At 34.3% G+C, this 16,350-nt stretch overlaps 1 protein-coding gene across 4 annotated transcripts in view; it reads left to right on the top strand.

The window, feature by feature from the left end:
- The window catches only part of ATF2 (activating transcription factor 2), an 86,333-nt gene that overhangs the window by 41,605 nt on the left and 28,378 nt on the right, over window positions 1-16,350 (top strand). For all 4 annotated transcript variants that reach the window (XM_082630157.1, XM_082630156.1, XM_082630155.1 and 1 more), the window contains 3 exons: window positions 1,483-1,661; window positions 3,213-3,327; window positions 5,583-5,669. In XM_082630157.1, coding sequence (XP_082486283.1) covers window positions 1,483-1,661; window positions 3,213-3,327; window positions 5,583-5,669 — 381 coding nt within the window. The remainder of the gene's footprint in view (window positions 1-1,482; window positions 1,662-3,212; window positions 3,328-5,582; window positions 5,670-16,350) is intronic.

The following is a 16,350-nucleotide window of genomic DNA, read 5'->3' as shown; positions in this document are numbered from 1 at the left end:
ATCATCTTTTACTTGGATTGTTAACGATTACCTTCTAATAATTGTTAACAATTATTATTTGTTAATATACAAATAATATTAATATAATTTTAATATAGTTAATATATTAATAATGTTAATATAATTTTTAACAATTACCTGGACTTTCTACTTCAATCTCCAACCTATTTTCCATAGGCTATTTTATTTTTAATACATTATGTCACTTCCCTGCTTAAAATCCTTCAATGGTTTGCCATTGCATTTAAGGTAACACACTCCTTCTATAAGCCCTCATTAATCTGGACTTACCTACCCATCCGACCTCACCTCATGCCATTCTCTGGTGTGTTCATCAGGTATTCTAAGCTTTTTCCTACCTCAAAGACATTGCTCTTGATATTGATTCCTTTTCCCTAGAATGCTCTACTCCTTATCTTTTCAGTACCTGTTCGAATGCTGTTTTGCAAAGAAGCTCACCTTACCTCACTATGCTATCAAAGGAGCCAACTCCAACCTTCCCTCAGTTAATCTTTCATGATTTCTTATGTTTTGCTGTTAGTCTGTAACACATTACAGTCTGAAATATTCTTGTTTGTTTTACTTGTTTATTGTCTCTCTTCCCAGTAGTCCTTGAGGGCATGTTGTAAATCCTCAAACTTGTCAAATAAATGTAGTCCCAGTAGTACTAGTTTATCTTTCTTCCTGTATAGCTTAATAAGATTTTGATAATAAATGGCAGTATAAAGGCCAATTCAAAGAACATAGTGGACCCCATTTTTACAGTAACTAGTTACAGAGTCCTGGATAATCTCTGCTTTCTAATCTGTAAAATTGTGGAAAAGACCATCTATAAGGTTCTGTGTTTTCCTTTACTTTGGAAAGATGTTACTCCAATAGTTATTTATTTTTACATTCAAGGTATCAATATTACTCGGCCTTTTGATACTGAGAAATTATTGATAATGTAGAGATAGTTACCTGAAATTAGCAAATATTTGTATTACTTAAAAAAATTTTTAACATTTTTTGGCCCTTACTATAATACCATTTTGTAAGTATTCTACTATTGAATTTGTATCAACTATAAAACAGTCTCCTGGACCTATTTCTTCTTTATATAGTATAATGATGGAGTAGGACTAGGCAATCCCTTCTGGATTTTAAATTCTGTGCTTCCATGAGAATGGAATTGTATTTCTGTTTTTTAACTTAAATTCTCATGGAGTTATATAGCCAAGTTGCCCAGCCTAACTTATTTCTAGATTGATGGTAAAACAAATTGTACTGAAAAAACCACTCAAGATGTTTTTAAATTAAAATATGAACATTGCATCTGAAACTTTACAGTGGCTTCTACAATTTTCTTTTAATTAACTTTAAATATTAATATACTCTGGGGGTATATTAAGTATTATGTTTGTGGTTGTTTTTAAAAATGTGTTATATTCTGTTGACTTGCATTTTTAAATTTCATTCTTTCTCTATCTCATTATTAAATAGGAAGTACCATTGACACAAACTGCACAGCCCACATCAGCTATCGTTCGTCCAGCATCATTACAGGTTCCCAATGTGCTGCTTACAAGTTCTGACTCAAGTGTAATTATTCAGCAGGCAGTACCTTCACCAACCTCAAGTACTGTAATCACACAGGCACCGTCCTCCAACAGGCCAATCGTGTAAGTGATTTGGGCCAATCATTGAATTATATGAATTGTTAAGTTTTTCTTGTTATGATTTGTCCTAAGATACTTAATTATTCTAATTGTGGCCTTAGTTTGTGTGTGTGTGTGTGTGTGTGTGTGTGTGTGTGTGTGTGTGAATATTTTGCATGCTTTGATTTTCGGAAAAAATGCTTGGGTAGTCTTTTTTTAATAAATATAAATAGTATCTAATAAATTAGAAGATAAATATCTAAAACTTAATTTGAAAAACAAATCAACATAGAATGTGATTTTAAGATGGTTTCTTATTTTCATGCTGTTTCACACAAAACACATAAAATTATTTTTATCACTAGGTGACATTTCTTTCAGTTCTTACAGGTAGTTGATAAGAATTTTTCTCAACTAACATGTTGGAGATTGTCCTAAGTAAATTCATAACTTTTTCCATTTTTTTCCTCTTTTTTTCCACACTGCTTACATATATTGTGCATTTAAGATGCAATTAAAAACAATTAAATTTTACGATGTGCTTTGCAGTGATTGGAAGATTTTTGTTTTGTTTTTAATTACTTGAGTGGTGTATATATACCATGTATGATTTTTTGTGGGTGTTTTATTCATGTTATGAGAAAGATGGTATCAAGTTTCCATCTGTCACATAGGCATTTTCTTGGGCTGGAGCTGCAGTCCTTTTTTCTTTTTTTCCCAGTTTTATTGAGATACACAGTGGACCCTTGAACAATACCAGTTTGAACTGCGTGAGTCCAGTTACACACAGATATTTTTCAACAAATACATACTACCACACTACACAATCCACAGTTGGTTGAATCTGCAGATACAGAGGCCGACCATAAGCTACACTGGGATTTTCGACTCTGCATAGTGTCAGTGCATCTAACCCTCTTGTTGTTCAAGGGTTAACTGCAATTGACATACAGCACTGTATACATTTAAGGTGTATAGCATAATGATTTGACTTACATACATCATGAAATGATTACCACAGTAAGTGTGGTGAACATCCATCATCTTGTACAGATACAAAATAAAATATTTTTTCCTTGTGATGAGAACTCTTAGGATTTACTCTGGTAACAGCTTTCATATGTAACATACAACAGTGTTAACTATATTAATCACGTTGTACATTACATCCCTAGTACTTATTTATCTTATAACTGTAAGTTTGTACCTTTTGACCACCTTTGTTACTGTACAAAGATATAACATTATTAATGACTGTATTCATCACACTGTTAATTTCATCCCTGTGACTCCTTTATTTTGTAACTGGAAGTTTGTACCTCTTAATTTCTCTCATCCCTCCAACACCCTTCCCTCTGGAAACCACCTGTCTGTTCTCCGTTTCTGTTTTGTTATGTTTGTTCGTCTGTTTTGTTTTTTAGATTCCACATATAAGTGAAATCATACAGTGTTTATCTTTCTCTGGAAAATTTATTTTTAAATGATATAATAGTAGGAGTAAAAATACTCTGGTATTTTTCGAGATTATTGATAGGGATTTCTTTTCTCTAATTGCCCTTCTTTTGTTTTCCTTAGTCCTGTACCAGGCCCATTTCCTCTTCTGTTACATCTTCCTAATGGACAAACCATGCCTGTTGCTATTCCTGCATCAATTACAAGTTCGAATGTGCATGTTCCAGCTGCAGTCCCAGTAAGTTTGAAATTTAGACTATTAAAAATATTTCTTTATAGTAAAACCGATCTTTGTAATCAGAAAATACAGCCCAAGGGGGGCTGCTTGATTAGTTTATGAAACTGAATTCAACAAAATACTTAGTGGTGAGCAATATTTACTCACTGATATTTATTGTGATAGCGTTTACCTTTCAAGGCAAACATAATTGGATAGAAAACATTTTTCCATCCTCAAAATCTTGTTTTCTTTTTATTTTTAGTATTAAGAACTTTATTCCATATTCAACCCATTTCAATTTTCTAGATTTGTAGAATTCAAATATTAACATAGGTTTCTATTCTTTAAGAAGACATTTATACTGGAACATTTATCAGGTAACTCCATGTTATTTTGATTACTATAGAAATTGTTTCTAAAAGCACTCTCTGTGAAATATTATGGTCAGGTTGGGTTTACAAAATTCCTTTGCTGTCCCAAGCGTGTGAAAATCTAAATGGTCTAGTAGAATGGGCAATAGATAGTCCCCACCTTCCTAATGAGAAGATCCATAAGAAAAGTTTTTTGAGGGCATGTTAAATATATAAAAATTGAAAGACATAGACAGTAATTAAATAACTACTTATAATATTTAATAACAGTCGATATTTAGAAGCACATTCTTTGGAATAATATGTTAGAAATAATCCTTTTTTCCTGTTCTCACATTTCATGAAATAAGTTTATTCAGACTCTTCAAATGTGTCTTCAACATTCAAGTTTTCATCGTTAGAACCACTTTTTAAGAAATCTCACACAATTTTCCAAAACACATTGTTTTCATCCTCACCCAAGTAGTTTCAATATAACACTTTTTGAATCTATTATTGTAATACTGAGAATCTTACACCAAGTCCTAATATTCATTCATGTAATAAAAAGACAGTTTCTTCTTTTACCTTGTAGATAGTTGTTTCTGATCAGTACAATATAATCACTTATTGTATAGCTTTTAAAAATTAGTTTTAAAAGCCTCCTTACAGTAACATCTAACACTTTGGTGAGATTACATCCTCAGAAATAATACTAAAATTAATGTTAAATATTTACTTTTTTTATTAACTAGTTCTTCCAAAGTGACCTTTCTAAGTATCCAAAATTAGCATTGATTGAAATAATTTCAAGATAATATGTTGTCTTCAAACAGAACTTTGCTGTTCAGAATGAGAGATTTTATAAGGACTCAAATATAAGGTGACTACGTCCTCTTTTCTGAGGATATTTTCAAGGGGGAAACATCCTTGTCCTGTATCTGGGATTGTATGGTTATCCTGTTAAATGTAACTGTGATGAGAGAAACTGAAATGAAAAAGAGATATACTTTAGGTACATAATAATCATTCGGTGTTGATATTAGGTTTTTTAAAAAAGGCAAAAACCAGAAAAATCTGTTATATATTATTATTATTAGAGGAATTATTAGAGGTAATCAGGTTCTTTGTCATGCTTTATATTAATACATCAAAGAACTTTCATTGTATATTTTAGAAATTTTATATGTATATATTTTAGAAAAGCAAAATTCATTGTTGAAATTACTTTTTATGCCTAGTTATACAAGTTTTAACATTCTTTCCTTTCACATTCAAAATGGAAGTGTGACAGATCTGTGAGAAATTTTGCATCAATCACTTTAAATATTATTTTCTATAAGAAGGAATCATTTAAAAAAAGGAATTACAAAAATTGAAGATTAGGGAAGTGAGTGTCTCAGAACAATTGACAACTTTTTTTTTTTTTTTTTTTTTTTTTTTGCGGTACGCAGGCCTCTCACTGTTGTGGCCTCTCCCGTTGCGGAGCACAGGCTCCAGACGCGCAGGCTCAGCGGCCATGGCTCACGGGCCCAGCCGCTCCGCGGCATGTGGGATCTTCCCGGACTGGGGCACAAACCCGTGTCCCCTGCATCGGCAGGCGGACTCTCAACCACTGTGCCACCAGGGAAGCCCCAATTGACAACTTTTGAAGGATAAATCAGGATTAAGATCAATAAGGGTTCAGACAGAGATACAGTTTTCTAATTCTGAAGTCTCAATTATACCAATTATATTTATATTAATAATATAAATATTAATATACATTTTCTATTAATGTATAATATATTGTCATGTAAATATTAATGCATTATATATTGATCATAATATGTAAATTATTATAGCAGCCATTGTGCAAATAAAAGTACAAATCTCATTTTGAATATATTCTCTAGCAATTATTTTTCAATATCTTCTGCATAGCTTGTTCGACCAGTCACCATGGTGCCTAGTGTTCCGGGAATTCCAGGTCCTTCCTCTCCTCAACCAGTACAGTCAGAAGCAAAAATGGTAAGCAGGATTTTATTTGTTCTATACATTTCTTGAGCCTGTTTCAAATTAGTTTTTTCCATTAAAGCCCACTTCAAATGCACAATTTAGATCAAATTTTATAAAATCGTGGACTGTATTACATTACAGATGAACCAGAAAATTTGGAAAAGGAAAGCTTTCATTAGCATAGTGACAAGTTACTGATACTTTAAAGCAAATGAATGGATTGGGAGTAAAGTTGTAGTTCTTGTCATTGGTTTGTTTGATTTTTGGTGTGGCTTTTTAGATAAATTCTCCTCCTGCTGGGGGCTAGAGATATTGCAGCTGAAACTAGAAGTAACCATCTGAAGGCAGTGCTGGTATAATGAGTGGTTGTAAACAGTCATACAAATGAGTAGAACAGAATTAACTAGAATTCTGGGGCCTCCCTGGTGGCGCAGTGGTTGAGAGTCCGCCTGCCGATGCAGGGGATACGGGTTCGTGCCCCCGTCTGGGAGGATCCCATATGCCGCGGAGTGGCTGGGCCCGTGAGCCATGGCCGCTGAGCCTGTGCATCCGGAGCCTGTGCTCCGCGACGGGAGAGGCCATAACAGTGAGAGGCCCGCGTACCGCAAAAAAAAAAAAAAAAAAAAAAAAAGAATTAACTAGAATTCTGAAATAGTATACGAGTTAGTAAACATTACACATAATATATAAACGAAAACCATATTTTTGAGTTATGTTTCAGACACTAAGAAATTGGTGGTAAGGGATGAACTATAGAGTAGGAATCAAGAGACGTATTTTCATTTTAATCCTGATTCTGCTATTCAGTACCCCTAATCAAGCCACTTTAACTTTTCTGAGACTCATTTTCCTCATCTGTGAAATAAAGGGGTTAAACTTTGATTTCTGGGGTCTCTCTTAGCCCCAAATCCTACTAACTTGCTAATTTTCTTGGTAGAAGATTTGAAGCTGCTGCTGTGGGATGGGGAGTGTGGGGGGTTGGTTTTTTTCAAATAAGTGTAATTCTCCCTTCTATAGTCTAACACACTTAAAAGCTAATTCTTCTTAACTACAACCAATGAATCGATAGATAGTTTTTAGACACCTATTATTTGTTTCACTTCTATGCTAGGCACTATACTAATAATATAAATCTGTACAGATGAAAGCCATTATGTATCAATATATCGCAAGGCTTTAAATTTTTTACTGCTATTCTCCATTAGTACAAATAATCAATCTGAAATTGGCATGGGATAACTTTTTTTTTTAATAGTAAAACTTATATACCATCTGAATGAATAATAGTTGGTTGAAGAGTATTAAAATTAGCTGGTTATTGATTGTGGTGAGGGAACTTGAAAACCCAGGAGGGGAATTTTTCACATAACAGCATGTTTAGGTCAAAGGCATGGAAATAATAACTAAGATGAATCTTTTCCACTTGATAGCAGAAGAGCTTCACTGGGAATGTGTTTTACACTTCCTACTTTAAACATAACTGTTCTAATGAAAAATTCAATTAGTGAAACTGAGTAGAGTAGAAATAGAAGTTAAAGAGATCCTGTTGTTGTACACTATACCTAAAAATATTTTTACATATTCAGTGGACTTTTCTTTCCCACAAATTAATTCCAATGGAACAAATCAGATTTAAAGAAATACTTTTGGCTATAAGAGATTAAGCCATATTTGTAGAAACTTAGTAAACTTCCCTGAATAACTTTTTCTTTTAATCACTAAGAAATTTAATAAGAATAAAAGTGTTTTGTATGCTTGTATATTAAAAAATACCGAAGCTACATTTCACAAATTTATATATGAAAAACAGTTATTGGTTGAAAGCCCCAAAATAGCATGGGGAGTCACAGATTGCCCCACTTAAATTTAACAGTCCAATTAAATTTCTTATTAGAATATTGTTAACATATAAAATAGCCATATTTAGGTGATTGCCTACTTTAATTGGGATAGTAAATAAGATTGTCCTGTTTTTAATTTAAAAAGACTCAGAAATTAGTCCATTTCCTTTTTTTTTTTTAAGCTTTTTGTTACGGAAGAATTCAAACACATACAAAATAAATAGGTTTCTATAATGAACCCCCATATACCCATCATCCAGCTTCAATTATTAGTGATATAACTGCCATTCTTGTTTTATCTGTACCTCAGACCACTCCCTACCCTCACTCAATTATTTTTTAATAAGGCTTTCTTAATGTAAAATTGACATAGATTGAAATGGACCGATTTTATCTGTACAGTTTAAGTGCATTCATGTAACTCACACCCTTATTATGGTATAGAACATTAACATCTACCCATCAAGTTTCTTTATTTCCCTTCCCAATCAGTCCACCTCCCCCAACTGTTCTTATATTTGTCACCAGCAATGTAAATGGAATCAATATATACTCTTGTGTTCAGCTAAGCATATGTCTATGAGATTTATCCATGTTGTTGCGTGTATCAAAGTTTGTTTCTTTTTATAGCTGAGTAGTTTTCCATTGTGTGAGTATACCACAATTTCTATATCCATTCTCCTGTTGGTGGACACTTGAGTGGTTTTTATTATTTAGCTGTTGTGAATAAAACTCATATGCACATTCTTGTATAACTCTCTTTGTGGATGTATACTTTCATTTAGTTTATCTACCTAAGAGTGGAATTGCTGAGTCAGAGAGTAGGTATACATATAACTTTATAATAAATTGCCAGACCTTTTGCCAAAGTTTACATTCCTACCAGCAGTGTATGGGAATTCCAGTTGTTCCCACATTTTTGTGGACATTTGGTTTTGTCTATTGTTTTCATTGTAGACATTCTAGGAGATTGTGGCAGCACCTCTTGGTTTCAATTTACATTTCCAATCAGCCAGACATTATTTGTGATATTGTTTGCTCATTCTTTAAATTTGGTTACTTGTCTTTTACTATTGTGTTATAGGAATTCTTTATATATATTCTAGATACAAGTTTATATATAGATATGTATATATATGTATCTCACGAATATTTTCTCAGTCTGTAGCTTGCCTTTATTTTTCTTAATGGTATACTGTATTACCACTGATTGCTGCTTTTATCTTTAATATTTTCTTTGTCTACTTAATTGGGTTTAATTTGCTTATCTTTTTTTAGCTTCTTAAAGTAGAAGCTTAGATTATTGATTTAAATCTTTTTACCTTTCTCATATAGGCATTTAACACTATAACTTTGTGCACAAATTTTGATATGTTGTATCTTTATAATAATTTATTTTCTAATTTCCCTTGTGATTTCTTCCTTGAACTGTGGGTTATTTAAAAGTGTAGTGTATAATTTCCAAATATTTCAGGGCTTTTTATCTGTTTCTTATTGATTTCTGTATTAATTAAATTACATTGTGGTTTGGTAACGTACCACCTTTAGTATATTTGATTGTCCAGTGAATCAGTTTGATTGAAGAATTTTCAGTGCTTGAATTTCATTATCATCATTATCAAGTATACTTATATATTGGTATACAAAACAAATCTACCAACCTTTGGGAATAACCCGGAAATAGTTTGGGTTTTGTAGTTTAATTCATGTTCATTTATTTTGTGTCAGCCTCATTTAACAGTTATTTCTAATGATTGTTATTTATTTAACAAACATTTCTTGGGTACTAAGAAATTCAGCAGATGTGATCTTAAGTTTTGAGATTTTTCTTGCAAATGTGTCCAATGATCATCAAGAGAGTAAAAAAAATAAGTCTTATCTTTTTAATATGCCACTGATTTTTTTTTCCAACAGGTATGGCAGTTAGGATTATATTGTATCAATGAGGTGTTTGGCTCTTGTTTTCAGTTTTTTGATACCCTTAATGGTGACTTTTGTGCACAAAAACCATTATTGAGAGTCTCCTTTTTAAAAATAAAGTTACAAATTTAAAAACTTATTTCTTCCCTAAGTTCTCAAGGCCAATTTATAAATCCAGTTGTACAGCGATCACTTTTAAAGGGCTTAAAATAAAATTAAACATGCTAAATTTCATTTTAAACTTAATATATCCTGTTTTCTCTATAGGTACTTCATTGTCTAACAAACTTTCCCAAGTACTTCAATAACTTAAATAACTAAATTATAGATATAATGAAGGTTGGTCCTCTTAAATATTCTTGTATTATTAAGAGGCTTAGTAAGATTATCTTAGTTCTTCCAACTAAAATCACAGGACTAAATCAATCTCAAACATTTAAAACTGAAATCCAAGGGCAGTCTCTTACTCTATGTGGCAAGTTATTTTAGATACATTTGTAACATAAAATACAAAACAGTTACAGATTGTTTCTAAATTTAGACTAAAATGTCAGTGTCATTGATTACTTATTTTATTAAGCATCAAAGGGCTAAAAAAAAAAGATTTACTAAATAAATAAATAATTGTATAATTCTAACTGGAGAAAGTTGAGACTAGGTTCATATCCCATCATTAAGAAACAGAGGTTTCTTAGTGATCAGATAAACGATCATGGGACTTAATTCTTTCTCTATCAGTGATAGAATTCCAGTTCCATGCTCTCCAAATGAGTGGTCCCCAGCTCACATCCCCTAGATTCACATTACACATTAAATAATTTTTCTGACTGTTTACCAGTCTGTAGCACCCCAGCAAAACTTATAATTTCTTCTTTCAATGCTTCAATTGGATTTTGCTTTGTTGTTTTCAACACTTTGAAAATATTTTAAATATCCTCCCTGCTTGATTCTGCATCTCTGTTAAGGATTTGTTTGACCTTTGTGGTCACAATCTGTTAATGACATGCTAAATAGTGCAGCAATGGTGATTGTGCTAAAATGTGGTTAAAAAATAATGTTTGAGAAATGGCAGCATTGGAAAACATAAGAATGAGTAGCACACTACAGCTGAAGAGAAACTTATTTGTATCCTAAGATAGCCGAGGATGCTTTTGTGTGCCCTGATTTTCAGATGCCCAGTGCTTACAGGAAGATTTATATGCGTTGTGTTTGTGTCTACTATAAATATTTAAATAAGATCCTTCTTTTTTGCCAAAGAAATTTCTTCAGGACAAGTTGTGTTTGTTATGTTTTGTTTTTTTTTAAACTTTAAGTCTTTGGAAAAGTAAGCATGTAGTTTTAAAATATATATATATGTGGGGGTCCACAAATACAAGATTACCTAGTATTTTTTAATACTCTAGGAAAATTCCTGTTATCTACTATTTTCACAAAATTTCACTGGATGTCACCAGATTTAGGTTTAGGGGTTTTTTTGGTCATTAAGCACATTAAACCACAGATATTTGCTATCTGTGTTACTCTTCTAATAAAACATATTTCCTATGTAATATTTGTAATCAAAAAGTAACTTCTGGGGCTTCCCTGGTGGCGCAGTGGTTGAGAGTCTGCCTGCCGGTGCAGGGGACACGGGTTTGTGCCCTGGTCCGGTAGGATCCCACATGCCGCGGAGCGGCTGGGCCCGTGAGCCATGGCCACTGGGCCTGCGTGTCCGGAGCCTGTGCTCTGCAACAGGAGAGGCCACAACAGTGAGAGGCCCGCGTACCGCAAAAAAAAAAAAAGTAACTTCTAAATAAGAAAATGTTAACCATCCAGGAGTTATGTTTAAGAAGATTTAGTAAAGTATTTGAGTAGAATCATTCCTTTAAGACTTGTGTGACAAACTGAGAGAATATCTTTGCACACAGCGGGTAGCCAGTCGGGTTTCTGCAGGGGGTTTCTACTGAGAGCTGACAGAGGGCATCTTGGCAAACGTTCAGAAACCTACATTAACTTAGTTGGGCCCTGCATGGAACCTCATGTTCAGCAGAATTCTTCTGACCTGCCTCTGCACGCCAAGCTAATCAGCAAACACCTAACGAGCCCACTCCAAAGAAACAGACTCTCTCCCAACGTACTTCATTTTCATATGTTCTCTGGGGGTGGGGAGACAAGATTTCACGAGGACTGATGATGCTGCAAAGACTACAATAATGATAATTAACTTGCTGAATTTAGAAGATTATGCTGTTAATTAGTTGCAAAATAAAGATAAGTAATAGAGCAGCAGATGGTAGGATAACACCCTGGAGAAGGAGGGTTATTACTCTGATGAGCTTTTGTGGCACATATGAAATATGGATCTGACTTTTTCATAAATTGTTTCTAGAGAACATTGTGTTTTTTCTTTGAACTATGATAGAGTAGTTTCTTCCTACCAAGTTCTGACAGATGTGATAACATTTGTTTTCAGGGGTACAACATATAACATAGAATTTGAATAACAAATTATTTTTAGCAGATTACCTCTTAACATGAATGTCAGATTGGTCAGCACAACACACTATTTACTCTTTTTTTTTTAAGTTTTTTTTTTTTAACATCTTTATTGGAGTATAATTGCTTTACACTGGTGTGTTAGTTTCTGCTTTATAACAAAGTGAATCAGTTATACATATACATATGTTCCCATATCTACTCCCTCTGGTGTCTCCCTCCCTCCCACCCTCCCTATCCCACCCATCCAGGTGGTCACAAAGCACCGAGCTGATCTCCCTGTGCTATGCGGCTGCTTCCCACTAGCTATCTATTTTACATTTGGTAGTGTGTATATGTCCATGCCACTTTCTCACTTTGTCACAGCTTACCCTTCTTCCTCCCCATATCCTCAAGTCCATTCTCTAGTAGGTCTGAGTCTTTATTCCCGTCTTACCCCTAGGTTCTTCATATTTTTTTTTCTTAGATTCCATATATATGTGTTAGCATACGGTATTTGTCTTTCTCTTTCTGACTTACTTCACTCTGTATGACAGATTCTAGGTCCATCCACCTCACTACAAATAACTCAATTTCGTTTCTTTTTATGGCTGAATAATATTCCATTGTATATATGTGCCACATCTTCTTTGTCCATTCATCCAGTGATGGACACTTAGGTTGTTTCCATCTCCTGGCTATTGTAAATAGAGCTGCAATGAACATTTTGGTACATGACTCTCTTTTTTTTTTTTTGCATTACGTGGGCTTCTTACTGCTGTGGCCTCTCTCGTTGCAGAGCACAGGCTCTGGACGTGCAGGCCCAGCGGCCATGGCTCACGGGCCTAGCCGCTCCATGGCATGTGGGATCCTCCCAGACCGGGGCACGAACCCGTGTCCCCTGCATCGGCAGGCGGACTCTCAACCGCTGCGCCACCAGGGAAGCCCCATGACTCTTTTTGAATTATGGTTTTCTCAGGGTATATGCCCAGTAGTGGGATGGCTGGGTCATATGGTAGTTCTATTTGTAGTTTTTTAAGGAACCTCCATAGTGTTCTCCATAGTGGCTGTACCAGTTCATATTCCCACCAGCAGTGCAAGAGTGTTCCCTTTTCTCCACACCCTCTCCAGCATTTATTGTTTCTAGATTTTTTGATGATGGCCATTCTGACTGGTGTGAGCTGATATCTCATTGTAGTTTTGATTTGAATTTCTCTAATGATTAATGATATTGAGCATTCTTTCATGTGTTTGTTGGCAACCTATATATCTTCTTTAGAGAAATGTCTATTTAGGTTTTCTGCCCATTTTTGGATTGGGTTGTTTGTTTTTTTGTTATTGAGCTGCATGAGCTGCTTATAAATTTTGGAGATTAATCCTTTGTCAGTTGCTTCATTTGCAAATATTTTCTCCCATTCTGAGTGTTGTCTTTTGGTCTTGTTTATGGTTTCCTTTACTGTGCAAAAGCTTTGAAGTTTCATTAGGTCCCATTTGTTTATTTTTGTTTTTATTGCCATTTCTCTAGGAGGTGGGTCAGAAAGGATCTTGCTGTGATTTATGTCATAGACTGTTCTGCCTATGTTTTCCTCTAAGAGTTTGATAGTGTCTGGCCTTACATTTAGGTCTTTAATCCATTTTGAGCTTATTTTTGTGTATGGTGTTAGGGAGTGATCTAATCTCATACTTTTACATGTCCCTGTCCAGTTTTCCCAGCACCACTTATTGTGTAAGAGGCTGTCCTTTCTCCACTGTACATTCCTGCCTCCTTTATCCAAGATAAGGTGACGATATGTGCGTGGGTTTATCTCTGGGCTTCCTATTCTGTTCCATTGATCTATATTTCTGTTTTTGTGCCAGTACCATACTGTCTTGATTACTGTAGCTTTGTAGTATAGTCTGAAGTCAGGGAGCCTGATTCCTCCAGCTCCGTTTTTCGTTCTCAAGATTGCTTTGGCTGTTCGGGGTCTTTTGTGTTTCCATACAAATTGTGAAATGTTTTGTTCTAGTTCTGTGAAAAATGCCAGTGGTAGTTTGATAGGCATTGCATTGAATGTGTAGATTGCTTTGGGTAGTATAGTCATTTTCACAATGTTCATTCTTCCAATCCAAGAACATGGTATATCTCTCCATCTATTTGTATCATCTTTAATTTCTTTCATCAGTGTCTAATAATTTTCTGCATAGAGGTCTTTTGTCTCCTTAGGTAGGTTTATTCCTAGATATTTTATTCTTTTTGTTACAGTGGTAAATGGGAGTGTTTTCTTGATTTCACTTTCAGATTTTTCATCATTAGTGCATAGGAGTGCCAGAGATTTCTGTGCATTAATTTTGTATCCTGCTACTTTACCAAATTCATTGATTAGCTCTAGTAGTTTTCTGGTAGCATCTTTAGGATTCTCTATGTATAGTATCATGTCATCTGCAAACAGTGACAGCTTTACTTCTTCTTTTCCGATTTGGATTCCTTTTATTTCCTTTCCTTTTAGCTGTGGCTAAAACTTCCAAAACTATTGATGAGAGTGGGCAACCTTGTCTTGTTCCTAATCTTAGTGGAAATGGTTTCAGTTTTTCACCATTGAGGACAATGTTGGCTGTGGGTTTGTCATATATGGCCTTTATTATGTTGAGGAAAGTTCCCTCTTTTGCCTACTTTCTGCAGGGTTTTTATCATAAATGGGTGTTGAATTTTGTCGAAAGCTATTTCTGCATCTATTGAGATGATCATATGGTTTTTCTCCTTTAATTTGTTAATATGGTGTATCACGTTGATTGATTTGCATATATTGAGGAATCCTTGAATTCCTGGAATAAACCCCACTTGATCGTGGTGTATGATCCTTTTAATGTGCTGTTGGATTCTGTTTGCTAGTATTTTGTTGAGGATTTTTGCATCTATGTTCATCAGTGATATTGGCCTGTAGTTTTCTTTCTTTGTGACATCCTTGTCTGGTTTTGGTATCAGGGTGATGGTGGCCTCGTAGAATGAGTTTGGGAGTGTTCCTCCCTCTGCTATATTTTGGAAGAGTTTGAGAAGGATAGGTGTTAGCTCTTGTCTAAATGTTTGATAGAATTCGCCTGTGAAGCCATCTGGTCCTGGGCTTTTGTTTGTTGGAAGATTTTTAATCACAGTTTCAATTTCAGTGCTTGTGATTGGTCTGTTCATATTTTCTATTTCTTCCTGATTCAGTCTTGGCAGGTTGTGCATTTCTAAGAATTTGTCCATTTCTTCCAGGTTGTCCATTTTATTGGCATAGAGTTGCTTGTAGTAATCTCTCATCATCTTTTGTATTTCTGCAGTGTCAGTTGTTACTTCTACTTTTTCATTTCTAATTCTATTGATTTGAGTCTTCTCCTTTCTTTTCTTGATGAATCTGGTTAATGGTTTATCAATTTTGTTTATCTTCTCAAAGAACCAGCTTTTAGTTTTATTGATCTTTGCTATTGTTTCCTTCATTTCTTTTTCATTTACTTCTGATGTAATCTTTATGATTTCTTTCCTTCTGCTAACTTTGGGGGTTTTTTGTTCTTCTTTCTCTAATTGCTTTAGGTGCAAGGTTAGGTTGTTTATTCGAGATGTTTCCTGTTTCTTAAGGTAGGATTGTATTGCTATAAACTTCCCTCTTAGAACTGCTTTTGCTGCATCCCATAGGTTTTGGGTCGTTGTGTCTCCATTGTCATTTGTTTCTAGGTATTTTTTGATTTCCTCTTTGATTTCTTCAGTGATCACTTCGTTATTAAGTAGTGTATTGTTTAGCCTCCATGTGTTTGTATTTTTTACAGATCTTTTCCTGTAATTGATTGATATCTAGTCTCATAGCATTGTGGTCGGAAAAGATACTTGATACAATTTCAATTTTCTTAAATTTACCAAGGCTAGATTTGTGACCCAAGATATGATCTATCCTGGAGAATGTTCCATGAGCACTTGAGAAAAATATGTATTCTGTTGTTTTTGGATGGAATGTCCTATAAATATCAATCACGTCCATCTTGTTTAATGTATCATTTAAAGCTTGTGTTTCCTTATTTATTTTCATTTTGGATGATCTGTCCATTGGTGAAAGTGGGGTGTTAAAGTCCTCTACTATGAATGTGTTACTGTCGATTTCTCCTTTTATGGCTGTTAGTATTTGCCTTTTGTATTGAGGTGCTCCTATGTTGTGTGCATACATATTTACAATTGTTATATGTTCTTCTTGGATCGATCCCTTGATCATTATGTAGTGTCCTTCTTTGTCTCTTCTAATAGTCTTTATTTTAAAGTCTATTTTGTCTGATATGAGAATTGCTACTCCAGCTTTCTTTTGGTTTCCATTTGCATGGAATATCTTTTTCCGTCCTCTTGCCTTCAGTCTGTATGTGTCTCTAGGTCTGAAGTGGGTCTCTTTTAGACAGCATATATATGGGTCTTGTTCTTGTATCCATTCAGCCAGTCTGTGTCTTTTGGTGGGAGCATTTAATCCATTTACATTTAAGGT

Source organism: Mesoplodon mirus, assembly GCF_964341445.2.
Source record: "Mesoplodon mirus genome assembly, chromosome: 8".
Classification (NCBI taxonomy): Eukaryota; Metazoa; Chordata; class Mammalia; order Artiodactyla; family Ziphiidae; genus Mesoplodon; species Mesoplodon mirus.
The sequence above is the reverse complement of the archived record's forward strand: the minus strand, read 5'-3'. Positions and strand labels throughout refer to the sequence as shown.